General features: G+C 40.3%; 2 protein-coding genes across 2 annotated transcripts in view; both read left to right on the top strand.

Moving 5' to 3' along the window:
* The window catches only part of LOC145451633 (isocitrate dehydrogenase [NAD] subunit alpha, mitochondrial-like), a 122,916-nt gene that overhangs the window by 42,539 nt on the left and 66,127 nt on the right, over window positions 1-14,250 (top strand). The gene's annotated exons all lie outside the window — the stretch shown is intronic.
* Window positions 1-14,250, top strand: part of LOC145451632 (glucocorticoid-induced transcript 1 protein-like) — a 16,320-nt gene extending 2,070 nt beyond the window's left edge. Inside the window, exons 3-10 of the mRNA XM_080329843.1 lie at window positions 2,681-2,841; window positions 5,234-5,335; window positions 6,962-7,054; window positions 7,123-7,254; window positions 8,801-8,975; window positions 9,691-9,812; window positions 10,525-10,608; window positions 12,773-14,250. Of these exons, the coding sequence (XP_080185969.1) occupies window positions 2,681-2,841; window positions 5,234-5,335; window positions 6,962-7,054; window positions 7,123-7,254; window positions 8,801-8,975; window positions 9,691-9,812; window positions 10,525-10,608; window positions 12,773-12,889 (986 nt within the window). The 3' untranslated portion in view covers window positions 12,890-14,250. The remainder of the gene's footprint in view (window positions 1-2,680; window positions 2,842-5,233; window positions 5,336-6,961; window positions 7,055-7,122; window positions 7,255-8,800; window positions 8,976-9,690; window positions 9,813-10,524; window positions 10,609-12,772) is intronic.

Here is a 14,250-nt window from a genome sequence, read left to right as displayed (position 1 = left end):
CACTTACTCCATGACATGATTGCATGCTTATTCCTGGGAAGCAATTTCAACCTCACTCTATTGAAATGACACGTTCATTCTCGTTTCTGCAGTTTGGCTGTGCAACTTTGTTCTCTTTCTTTGATAATTTCCTAATGTAGCCAATGCACAGCATGTTTTGGAAGAATCTGTGTCTATAATCAACTGCACACTATGCTTCCTTGTCTCAAAATAAAAGCTTTACTTCTCCCATGATATGGTATTTTCTACGTAATTGTGATTCTTGAAAGAACGTGACCTTCTATTATCTCAGTACTTTACTTCAAAGGGATTTCTGTACTCCTCATAAATATTGTAATTCTGTGAAGTACGGTGAATTTTCAATAAGGGGATGCGCCAAATATACTATATCGCTCCACAACTTAAAGTCTAAAGCACAAGGATTCACATCTGGGACAGCCCAATTTTGCAAGGTTATCATATTGGCCCGTCCTATAATGCTGTGTATCAGATGAACGGTATTTTGTTTGGCTCAATTCTTTGGTCAAACCCTGTGTTTTATAGGGCGCTAAGTTTGGGAATTCAAATATATCTTTCGTGCCATCTATACATTTTCAATTTACCACCCTCGTGTTTTCTGAAAAATACATAGTCTCAAAAGTGCTTGTGTAAAGTATTTTGGACCCATTAGAATCAGTTGATAGAACATGTCCCCATTTAATCCAACTTTCAAATGATGTGTTGATTCCAATTTGGGCATAGACAATTATGATAGGAATATTTGAACTGTTATGCATGGCTGATTTTGAAAACTATTCAGACGACTCCATTTGTGTCTTGTCCTGATATAGAAAGTCAATATCGATTGACAAAAATCAGAAATTTATTCGAAGCCTTCAAAGTAAACAACCAGTTGTAGAGTTGGAAATTTAGAATCTTGTGATGATACAAATGTAGCATTTTTGGAAAAAATCTTAGTCTGAGATCCAATCCTGTTTCCGAGAATCTCGCATATGTATAATGCCACAACCACACCACTCCTACTCTATATTGACATTAGAAATGGCAGGGTGCTTCATAGCATTTTGGTTGTTTAGTTAGCCTTTTGTTTTGTGGTTTCCACTAAATCTAAACATAGCCTATGACGCTCCTGGATTATTATTATACAGTCTACATGTAGTTGATAAACATTCTCGTAAAGTATTGCCCGTAACCATCGCAAAAATCGAATCTCTGAAATCAGGATAAGGTTTCAGTAACCAGACTCTGCCGAGAAATCCAATCTCGTGAGTGTAGGCCTTTCTGGAATGTGTTTCTGTCTTGTGAGATATTGTCTGCTGTTGATAATGCGGCCACACGCGCTTTATGTCTGTTTTTAATTGATAGTGTTGTGTAATAGAGGACCTATCAACGGAGTTTGTTATTTTCATTGGGTATCGCCATTGTGGGTGATTGAATACAGGTCCACAGTTCTATTAAGGCTTTTTGTTCTATTGTTCAAATGGTGGACCTTGATTATTCATCCAATCTGGACAACTAACTAACCTTGACTACTGACATACAGTTTCCAGTTACTGAATTTTCACACACACAATCAGCCTGTTTCTTCCTCAAGTTTATTGTGTTTGAAACAGTAAGCTGTCTGACACCTGTTGTATTACTGAGTGTTATAGGTGCAAATAGTCATTTTGTAGTGGCTGAATCTTAACCTATGTTCGGCAATGCGCAAATCAACCTCGCACTTCCAGTTTCAAGCAGTGCCTGGGATTTCATTCAGTTGGCACATTTATAACCCAGCTAATCTATGAACTGCGTGGCGCCAGTAAAATGGTAATAGAAAAAGGGACATATTGATTCCCAACAGCTTACAAAATCCTGTTAATATCAGCTTCCCTGGATTAGAAAAAGAGCACTTGTGTTGGCAACACTTCTACTGCTGTGTAAACTCTGTGGTGACGCCAGGTTATGCGCTCTCAAATTGAAGCATTTTCACTTTTGTTTCATGTGTATGAAGTACTATGTACTTAGAGCAGCACTTCTCAGCCTTATAACAGAATTAAGTGATAATCACGGCATTTTTCTGCTTCTTATAATCTACTTGTTCATAAATTTCTTATCTCTACCCCTGGTTAGTTTTCGTACAAACACAGTGTGTGGGAGACTGGTTTGTATCTGTTCTCGGGTAGCTTGCGTGAATTCTTGTAACCTCGTTTGACTTGAGCTTTCAAAATTTGTCGTCGTGCACAGATCATGACTTCTTGGAACGTGTGTTATGCCCCGTTGCACGGGGTTATGAAATCTTGCAATAATACCGGTGGGAAGTCGATGCAAACGTTTTCTTGGTAATATGATTCTCGCGGTTCCATTTCGCGAGCCTATAGCCTGCTGATACTGTACAGTTGCTTGGCGAGCGTAATTTCATGGTGTATCGCTCGTGTGAATCGGCTACTATGCCATGGTTTTGTTATCAATACTAATGACATGGTTTCCATTGGATCCTATGGTGACCATGGCACATACAATACTATATATATTACAGGTATACAATACATTACTGTATTCTGTTCTCAACAACCATTCATCCACACCATTTCAATAATTACCTGCTTTTTATCCAAATCTTCAAACTTTTCCTTCATTTATGCCAATAATATCAAAATCCCAAACAATTGCATTCAAATTTGAATTTTTTTTAAAGTAGCCAATCGAAGAAGCCCTTCGCCGCGAGTATGTCGCAGCTCTTCGCACGATCCATCCCCGGCGCTGACCGGTTCCTACCTCACTGGACAATGGCCTAGAGATATTACTTCAAGCACGTTTTTTCCACTTGGTAACTCAGGAACGAGCAACAAGTCAACCCAGGTAAGGTTATGCATACATTTTCGATGGAGATGACTTTCCATTGCTGGTATCGTTGCTGTTTTCCTTCCATGTATTTGTAGAATTCGATTGCGGACAGAAAAGCGGTCATAAAATGGGCCTATCAAATCCCATAAACTATAACACTAATCAAGTCATGGATTGGTTGTGACCAATGAAGTCGTGAAGTGCTCTTGCAAGTTTTTGTCAAGGTTATCAAATTATCGATAGTCCTATTGCTTGTACCCCACGGTGGTACATATAGAAGTTGTAAACTGTTTAACATTAGTCTTTTAATGGTATGTGGAATAGTATTCTCCTATTGAAATAAGCCCGAATATTTTCGGCTGACGATCGTAAGGGTTTATTATCAGCAATTAGAAGAGAATGTATGTATGATTGTTGATATACAATGTTCTTTCAAATTCTCTACGAGTTGGTGATGATTGCCCCTGACCAGCGTTGTATCTACAAATGGTGTGTTGATATGGCTCAGTCTAGCACAATAAACTTAACTAGGCTTTGAAAACGGATTTGGTAGTCACACAAAACTTTTCTAGTCACACAAAACTGAGATATAACCGTCAACACTGTGGCTCAGGGCATTACAGGTTATTGGCAATAAAGCATGATCTAAAACTTGAGAATTATTGCAATATTCCCCTTGATTCAACCCACCCTTTGTAAGGTTGAACTAATCCGACTGGGTGGCATGAACGCATAATTAACATCCCGAGTGTTTGTGTCGTTCTTCCGAGCCTTGTCACTTGAATTCGCGAAACTTATCTCGGTAATAAAATTTCACTGAAGGGTTTGTAAATAATTCAATTCTGTCTGCTTGAATTAAAACCTTCAAGACAGACTGCGCATAGTTAATGAAGCTTCGTTATCTAAGAAAAGTCGCTCGAACCTCGCCAATTGATTTCTGTTGGAAATGAAGCAGATCCGCTCCCAAGCCAATAGTGATTTTTAATCCCGGTGAATATATTTTTGCGAATACAATCAAATATACGGTATATGATCAGAGTTGTTAATTAATGCTGAACTTTTCGTAAATATGTAGGCTATCTGTTATATGAAATTCATAAGTCTGAGGTGTAAAATACACCTGTATGAAACCGATATACCATCAATGTAAGCTAGCAAAAGTATGGAGATATCATGGCTGCAAGTTTTCCCACAGGCTGCATTTTTATTACAGTCGTAAAATATTTTTAATGGAAAGATATCAATCATTGAATTCTTATCGAGACTTCGCCAACCCACCATACTGTTCCTTACTCCGTTCAGTAAACATTTCCATGTTTAAACGTATGCAGATTATGTTTTAGGCTTTGAAGGGTTAGCACGTTGAGTCATGCCGTTTTCATGTCACACCCATTTTTATTCCAGTAATATAGCTCTTCTGAGAGCTGTGGTATGCTTTTAACGGAATGTAATAACAAGCTCCATATGTGCGCCAGGCGTGAGTAGTTGGTTGGTCAAATTGTCATCGCCAATCTCAATGACCATTCAATGGAGTTATGGTGTTGATAATGCCTTTCAATACGGGCTTAATGAATTGTTGAATTGAATGTATCGGAAGTTCATTTCATGACGGCACTTGACTTGACCACGCTGTAAATTTTTAACAGCATAATTATACCGGCCTCCTAAAATATTTATTTAGATTCAGCGCGACTAAGCTTATGAAAAATCAGACATCACATTCTCCCTGTATACCAGGGCGACCAAATAGGCCACACTGTTTAGCAACCACATTTTTAAGACTTCACATCAGTAAAACACTGCTCCTTAGCATGGGCAGAAGGCATAGGTACCACAGAATAAATGATAATTTATTGTGGAAATACAATACAAATACAACAAAAAGTTTGTTTTTTTTCAACTTGAGCTGCACACGATACCTGACAAGTGACAAAGCCTTTCAGCATCGAACGAATCAATATTTTGGCTAGCGAGACACTGTACTTGCTGAATGCCTATCACCTCGCAATGCTTGATCTTGTCGGGAAGCTTCAAGCCGTTTTCTAAGCGTCTCGGTCTTGGCAGTGTCTGGGCCATTGCACGTCAAGGCAATATGCTCATTCAAATCAGCGAGTTAGGAATACCAATGTTGGACACGAAAGAATAACTTATTTTGAATCTGAAATTAATTTTATCACTATAAAATACTTTACTAATCGTTTTTTTGAAAACTCAAATCAGATCGCGGGCCGTGTGTTGGTGACCCCGACTATGTACGAATTGCTCATGTTCATTTAATGAAATTGAGCCGCAGCTACTACATACTACGTTCTGTAATAAAGCGACATTGTTGTACATGTGCAATCTGCGATGATGGCGAAAATTTTTGGCGTCATTTTTGTTCATTGTTGAATTTCAACACCTTCAGACCCCGGACTGGAACTCCGAGTCACTGAACACGCAAGCAAAAAGCAACAAGATCCTTTCAAACAGAACTGTCGGTTATCAAGATCATGTGGAGTTTAAACAGGTGCAACGCTGCAGTGTTCGGATTTATGTAATATAGGCTACTTCACATCACTCAATAGGATCGTTAAATAGGTCTTCCATGCGAATTTCCCAGCATTTAAGTCAAAGTTATTCAACTTATAATTGATGACGTAATGTGTACTTTAGCTCGTCAAGTTCAGGGTTATTGAATGCATGCGAAGTGTACCATAAAAACAGCGTTGATACATTGGCTTCTGTGGTGGCTTCTGTGGATTTGTGTCGCAATGAAGCGTACATTTCCGTGAAATATCTGGAATCGGATTCCCAAAATGCGATCGACTCCTCTTGTTGGAGTTACGAAGTCTGACGCTGACAGTGGGATTGTGTGTGCGGAATCATGCACCTGAAATAAGAAATTTGCATTGATCGCATTTGTAAATTTGCATTGATCGCATTTGTAATTAGAAGCCTTGTTATACTAACAAACTGAAAATGACTACGTATGCATAATCCTTTCATGAATCATTAGTTCTTAAGTGAAGTTGAAAATTCAACAAGGCTGGTTATTAATGGAACGATGTATTCATATTGAAATAAACCCGAGTATGAATAGGTTATTCAATTGTATTTTGATGTTCTGTACATCCAAGATCTGAATTTTACTACATCGATTGCCAGCCTTTTGACAGGCCCCTGACATAGAGACGAAACCATGAAGATAGTTGATTTAGCAGAATTTCACATCATTCCATCAATACTATTACTATTACTATTACTGGCATCAGGGAAAATGGAACATCTTTCTCAGATCTTAACCTTAAGAATATCCAAGATCTCCGTGTTACAACCTTGTGCAGTGCCTATGCTACGTTGTTGTCGCACGGTGATGTTCCACCAAATTTTCCAGGCGTTGGTTTGGGTAGGGCAAAATGGAGTACCTTAGTGATTCGGCTCTGAAATGAGTATTAGACTTTAGTCTAGTATCATGCAGCATGGCGGCATAAAGAGTATGAATGATATGGAAAGCAGGGTTGTGTAAACAAGTCGCAAGATTCCGAGTCACAAGTCAATTTCACTTTGAGTTTTGACTCGAGTCGTGTCGAGTCATTTTCAATTCACCACCGAGTCAAGTCCTAGTCGGCTAGTAGAGGGTCGAGTCCGAGTTCAATCCACTCTTTTCAACTCTGCTCGAGTGCTATAGATTATAGAAATGCCGTAGTTTTCGTCAGTCTTACTCAGTTTTCTGGCCCTATTTACCAAGTATCAGGACTGATAGACGAAATACCAATAATGTTGTGACTTTACTATATTCTTCAAAGTGTCTGTCTTGGCCGTCCTAGTCTCGAGGCATATGACATGGTTCGAGTCATGCAGAACGACTCGAGTTCAAATCGAGTCAATACAAAAATTGACTCAAGTCAAGTCATTTTACTCATTTGAAAAAATCACTCGAGTCACGACTCGAGGCATTACAATTACAACCCTGATAAAAAGTTAAGAAATATTTATGTACCTTTTGGGCGACCACAAATAAAATGATGCCGGCCGTGAAACGCGTGAAGAGAAAAGCTTTGTAGCCTACTATATTTTTTAATGCTATGATACGATTAATAGAGGTTTCAATGCTTTCTCGTTGCGAATAATTCCCTCACTCACAAATTTTCAGATGCGACAGCAAATGAGACGTCTCGCGAAAAGCTCTCGGCAGGAGAAGAAATCGCCGGTTCACGCAAATCATTCCGCACTACCTCAGTCACAGGTGAGGAACCGGGGTTGCGGATTCTAGCAGGGCCGGGCGTGTTTACAGTGCCCCGTCGTGCCTTACAGACTACTCAACAGCGTTCCATTTCGAACCCCGTGCCTATCTACGGAAGAATACCGCGCCGGCAGAACAGCTGGGAAGGGCTCAATAAGGAAATCGAGAATATCACGATCATAGATTCCAACGAGTCGAACAAGGTGAGTCCAGGCGGGTATTTTTAGTCCATTTTGCACAGTCACGAAATTTTTTACTGCGAGTTGCTAAAAATCTGCGTTTTTACGGTGAAAGAATTTGTTTTCCAAATTATACTTATACTTGAGGTTGAGTTGAAAAGTTCGGACGTTGCGTGAACTAATATGGTGCTTAGAGTTCTTCTAAAATAAATTTTTTTACGGATTCCGGGGATTCACTGATCATGTTGTTGAAATTTTTGAATTTCGCGGTTAACCCCATAAATTTGTTCGGTTGTCTACAAAAGACGGTGCGGAACAAATTTGACGCAATTCGAACCCGTAGAGGCGAAGTTATTTGAGTTTTTCATTAAGATGGGTTTTTCCCGCTGTCGACGCTATTTTTTCAAATCCAAAACTTTCAGCTTGAATAACTACGCCTCTACCTGTTGGAATTTAGCCAAATTTTTTGTGCACAGTTTATTTGGACAACTTAACAATGTCATGGGGTGGCCAGTTAAATTTGAGAAAACATTTTTAGGTGTTTTGTAATAAATTCAAAATTTCCAAACTGTAGAAGCTTTCGCGATTACTGGTTGGTTGGAATGTATTCAAATTTGGTGCTCAGCGTTTTTTCAGGCAACCTGACAGTTTAATCGCCTAGCAAGCAAGATTTTGGAAAATAAATTTCTTGAAGCCCTACTGCACAGTCATCAAATATTTTACTGCGATCTGCTGAAAATCCGCGTTTTACGGTGAACGAATCTATCTTCACCAAATTATGTTACGTTGATCATGTTAGGCCGTAAGCCTGATCCCGGAGCGTAAGAGCCATCATAATCGAATTCTCTGTGGAATATCACTGGGAACGGTTTGTAAGCCGACACTTCTCCCCCGGCTTGGTATTTGCGCTGAAACCGCTAATTCTCCGTATTGCCGGTAATTTCTCAATTTCTTTCATGGACCGCTCGCTTCCTGTCGCCTAAGCCATCTACGAGCAGTGTGCCGTGCAATTGATTTCCTTGTGTCATATAGTGTGTTGCCATAGTGGCAACGATCGATATTAACGGAGGTTGTCGCGATGGTAGAGTCTAGAGCTGCATCCTGACAAGTGTTGTCGCATATTGCGTCGAGATGACTGGGTTTTTCAAAAATAACTTTATTTCCTGATTCTGTGGATTGATTCACTGATTAAATTGTTACGTTGCCTAAAAAAATGCCGCGCACCAAATTTGGCTCAACTCAGACTGGTAGATGTGAACGCATGACAGGAGTTTGAAAATTTTAAATTTATGATAAAAATTTTGAAAAAAAATTGAAAATTTTACCGTCAACCCCATGAAATTGTTGAGCTGTCTACAAAAACGGTGCAAAACAAATTTGGCGCTATTCCAACCAGTAGAAGCGAAGTTATTTGCGTTTTTCATAGATATTTCTGGGATTACCCACCGTCCAGGCGATTTTCGACTGAAATAATTGCGAATCGTCCTCGAATTCCTTGGGACTCGGTTTTGCACAGCCCGACTCTGATATTCCGGACGAGTCGGATTACCCACGCGCGTCTTTGTTTCAGTTTACAACTCACGGCGTGACACCGCCTGACGGTCGCCGAGCACCATTGCCGAGGAGCGCGACACGCAGTATGGAGACGCAAACTCCGCAGGGCTTCGCGCGGGACAACACGCCCGCCAGCGCCGAGAGTCACACGCCCTCTCCCAGCTACGACCACACTCTTCATATCGGCAAGAGTGAGTGCGGCTGCTCCTTTGCGTTGTAACTTAGCATTAGGGATTGCCATTTGTGTCGAAGCTAGTAGGCCGTAAGAAATACAGCTGTTGTTATAATGAATTGTGATACACGAAACTTGATATAAGTGACATTTGAAATGTAATAACTATTATTAATAATATTATGGAAGTGATGCATCAATATTGTATTATCAAATTGGAAAATGAATGTTTCACTGAGTACGAGCTTGAATTGTGATGTACGGCACTTCGTGGATTTGGTATTAGAAATGCAAGAGAAGAGCTATTATTATTGTTTAAGCAATGCGTCAATATTGTATTAATAGATTAGAAACTGAGGGTTTCACTGGGTATCACCGTGAATTGTGATATATAGCATTTGACATGTATGTTTTTAATATGTTAGCGTTAGATTAGGGTTAGGGGCCGTCACTAGTCAATAGTCATATAGGCTACATTCCGTGTAAGTCTCGTTCGTATGTCAATTACCAGGACTGATATTTCAAAACCCTCGATTGATAGCGAGAGTATGTCGTCGACTTTGATGTTTCAAATGAAAATAACCGCCATCCCTTAACTATGTATATGTTTCTGAATGATTTTGCTCAGGTAGTAGGCAAGGCATGAATACTCTCACCCCCCCCCCCCCCCCCTACTCCCGCTATAATAGTAGTTTTCCTTTTTCAGTTTCAATAATGCCAGTGTTTGTATTTAGTGAGCGAACCAGGCCATAGCCCGTACCCAAAGTATGCATCAAGCCCGCGACCAAATAACAGCTATATGTTCAAACGCGAGCCGCCAGAGGGAGCCGAGAGCGTCAAGCCTTTCAAGGAACAGGTGAGCTGTAATGAAATATCGGCGTTACATGGTATTTATGGGCTATAGCTTGCTTTTTACGACATTGGGTACTATTGATTTCATTGCTGTAGCGAAAGTAACTTTTAACGCGCGCTTAAAGACAAATGTAGTTGGTGAACCAATGCAAAGTAAATCAGTCAATCTCTATGATTGTCCTCCGCAATACAGCTCCATACAATGAGCTTGAGCTGTGGATGAATAAGCAACTGTGTTTTAGTTGCTGAATGCCGGGTCTTTGGAGACTTCAATTCCGCTTAGATACTATTTCTATGGGTCTGACTTACTCAATACTGGTTCATAATTCATAGTCCATTTATGTCGGTAATCCATTCATGTTACGCTATTCTTGTGTTATGATGCATTGAATACTTGTTCAGTGTAAATACTGCTTAGTATATGTGGTCATCGTTTTAGGATATTCTATTCAGCGAGCATTGTGGGATAGCGTTGAATTACCTTGAATTTTCATGCGATGATTTGAGAGGCGGAATTTAAGTGTGCGCAACGAGGATGTTCTAAAAGCGAGTAATGCGCGTATGCTTCGCGTTTACTGAGAAAAATAGCGCCGCCATCTTGTTTACGTTGGTGTATTGAATATGTCAGCGAAACTTAAATTGTCGACTGCAAACGATTCTTGACCTAGCCGTCCGTTCATTGTGTTTGTAAGCTTCACGGGGCAATTTTGTTGCAGGACACGCAGAATCCTATCGGACCCAGTTGCCCGGACAAGCAGAAAATAAATTTTCAAATATCTCAAAATGGTAGCTTTAAAAAGGTAAGTGCTCTGCGTTTGACGGAATTTTTAAAACGGATTTCTGATGATAGGCCGTAACCTGCTCTGGGTCGTGTAGTTGCCTTTTTGTGACCAGTTTACAACGGTAATTAAATAGGAAGACATGTTCAAAATCAAAGCGATACACACAATTGAATAATATATTCATATTGAAATGTACCCGAATATTTCCGGCTGACACTCGTCAGGGGTAATCGTCAGCAACTAGTAGAGAATTGGAAGGAACATTGTATATCAACAATCGTATCGCAAAGTATGGCGTCACCGGCTTGAAATTTTCGATTAATCGAAGTTGTCGGTCAAGGTCATTGAATTTTGAGAACTTGATCTGAAGTTGATTCATGGAGAGATTTTCGTTCAGGAAGCTGTGACTTGCTGCTTTCTGTTCTATTGTTTCGTTTGTCGACGAGAAATTGTATGGTTGTATGGCGGTTTTGTGTTGGCCTGCAATTCAATATAGGCGGTACTAGCTGTTCCTGTATAACGTGGGCATGCCGTTAACGTTAGTCGCGTAAATTTTGCAGATATCAAAATGTCGGATTTCTGAATGTGGCTAATAATAATAAAAATAATAAAAAACATTGTAGCGGTAAGGCCGATGCTATAATCTACTCTGATAAGATTTTGCGACACTGTTGTCCGATCTTGAAGAAATTAGTCTATTTGCTGGAATATTGACGTTTAAGGCATGCGAAAAATTGTCACTTATCGCTAGGCGTTGTGGGGATGAGTTGTTCGTACTAAGACGGTAAAGGTAGCATGTAGCAAAGGTCTCAGACTTAACTTTGCTCGCAGGCCAATTTCGTGCTTTTTGATGACGCCGTGGGCCCGCAATTCAATGTCTTTCCAAGTAGGCCTTATTTCAAGGAACCTTTCAGAATGACGTTACACCCCCCATGGGGTGTGATTTATCATGCAGCAATTCACTGGTGGCACGAAAAAAATCGCATCTGTAAATATACAAATGTATAGTATATTCATATCGAAATGAACCCGAACAGTCTCGGCTGACACTCGACAGAGGTAATCGTCAGCAACTAGTAGAGAATTGAAAAGAACATCGTATATCAACAATCGTGTCACAAAATATGACGTCACCAGCGAGAAATTTCGATTACGAGAGCGTTCGATGTACTATTTTTAGATGGTACACGAACTCTTTTTGTTGGCACTGCCTTGGCCGGTGTATTTTGATAAAAGTCGACTCTGAGGCACGCAAAGGAAAAGTGTGAACATGCCCTCCCAACAACACGAAATCTGTCGTCTCGATAATTTTTCACACAATCGGGATTATCCGACAGATGTTTGCCAACGGCAGAATTTACGGCCTTTGATTGCTGAGCATCATGCTCGAGCCTGTAAATATTTGAATAAAATTTCTACTTTGTTTCAGACTTATAACTTATAGCCTCGATGTAGAATTTTTAGAAAATGCATGGGCTGTACAAAGTTTTTCTGAAATCCATGCTATTGGATATAATATATTCATATTGAAGTAAATCCGAATATTTTTGGCTGACACTCGTCAGGGGTAATCGCCGGTAACTAGTAGAGATATTTCAGGAGAACTTTGTATAACAACAGCCGTATCAGCAAATATGGCGTCCAACGCATTCGAAATTCCTAAGTACCGAGACGAACAGATGTAGCATTTTGAGATCATACACAAACTGCTAAGTTCTACTGAAATCTCTACTATTGAATAATACATTCATATTGAGATGAAGCCGAATATTATCGGCCGACACTGTCAGGGGTAATTTTCACTGCCTAGTAGAGAATTGTAAAAAAACTTCGTGCACCAACAGTCATATCATGTGTATGATATTAAGTACAAACCTATCTGGTCACGAATACCCCTGACCAGGGACTGATGAGTGTCAACCAGAAAGATTAGTTTATATTTGAATATGAATAAATTATTGATATATATTGATAATATATTGACGTTCTGTGCCTTAAGAGAGTCTCTTTAAATATCTCCTAGTTGCTGACGATTACCCCTGACCGGTCTCAAATATGATAGCATTGCTTTATTTCAAACGTAGACGTACTTTGTCAGTGACGCTGACCGCCTCCACATACCCATACCCGAGTAGTCAAGATTGCAAACTCGTAAAGCTAACATGTCGCAATTTCTTCACAGTGGAGCAGACAAGGCTGCGTCGACGAGGGCAAAAACTGCGACGCACTGATACCGTTGATCCCGACGATGTCCATCAAGTCCGACGGCGACGGTTCGTGCGCGCCCGCTCGTATTTAGAGACGCGGCCGGCGAACGACCGCCCCGCGAAGGGCAACGGCGTTGAATGTGTTCCAATTTCTTATCGCACCACTCGAGACTTCAAGCGAACACCTTTAGTACACAGTAAGGGACGGGTCGGTTGCGGGAGGCGTGTGGCGACTCCGACACAGCTTTTTACGTTCATTTTTTTCCAACTCCCTAAAAGCTTCATTTTGTTCTTGCACACAGACCCGTTGCCAGGCGTTTTTTTTCTCTCTCGCAGGCCTTACCCGTTTCCTCAGTCATGATTTTTACAGGGATCCGAGCACTAAACAAGGTCCGGTGTCGTTATACGTTTCGATTTTGTGTTATTATTGATATCCCGGCGAATCTTTGTGCTTTTTATCTTTTTATTGTCCGGATTTAGTACGTAGAAGGTGTTGCTAATCTGTCAAGAATGCCATGTGCCCCCCCCCCCCCCCCGGTCAAGTGTTTTGCACAGTAACGGATGTGTGATTGTGTATTGATTCTAATCAGGCGTTTACTGTCTTTGTCGTGTTGAGATTATAAAAGCCTGGTTCAACTTACGCGCTAGCAGTGAACTCTAAAGAAGACGATTCTGACTGAATTTTCATCAGTTTTCTCATTTAAGTTACTCGTAGACTATGGTATCACTAGATTGTAGTCTTTGTAGGCCCTCTTTTGCCGTGAGCTTAACGTAGCTTGCTAGTTGAATATCGTTATGTTGATCATTGATGTCTTGTACCAGGGGTTGGTGTCGTTGGTTACCGGCATTCATCAGCCTAATTTGGCTAGTAGTCTACTTCATTCTTGATCATAAATGAGCTATGCTGGTAATAGTACTCATCCCGATTTTATATGACATTCTGCCAGTGAGCACTTGTTGAATTGTAAGTATGGAGGGTTGAAAGTTAATGACGCTGATGTCGATTGAATATTACGAGTTCTTATTGAGTAGATTATATGAAAGGAATCCCTCACAAATACCCGTTCGGTCATAGTCCCGTAAAGGTTATCTGCGTGTCCAATTTAGGAGTTTTGAAATCCTTGATTTTGCGCGATGATTATTGAAGCGATATCACTTTGAAGTTAATTAGCCTTCTGTGGACAGCGCTCACCCTTTCCGACTTGCTAATCATCCGCTTATGCCCAGCTTAGGCCAAAACATGAAAGTTTCCGATTCCGATCAGAACTAGTGGGATGTCTCCGTTATTGAGGTGTTGAATTGACCCTCGCTCGTTGCGTTACGTTTATTTTCTACTCTTCGATTCGTGTTTTTGTGTTTTCTCACTTTATTTTTCCAAGTTGATTTTGCTACATCACTATGTGGTAAAATATTTTCTCCACATTCCTTTGCATTACATGTAGTATTAGCGAAA

This window comes from Botryllus schlosseri, chromosome 12 (assembly GCF_051294905.1).
Source record: "Botryllus schlosseri isolate E-star chromosome 12, Bs_hap1, whole genome shotgun sequence".
In the NCBI taxonomy this organism is placed as follows: domain Eukaryota; kingdom Metazoa; phylum Chordata; class Ascidiacea; order Stolidobranchia; family Styelidae; genus Botryllus; species Botryllus schlosseri.
The sequence above is the reverse complement of the archived record's forward strand: the minus strand, read 5'-3'. Positions and strand labels throughout refer to the sequence as shown.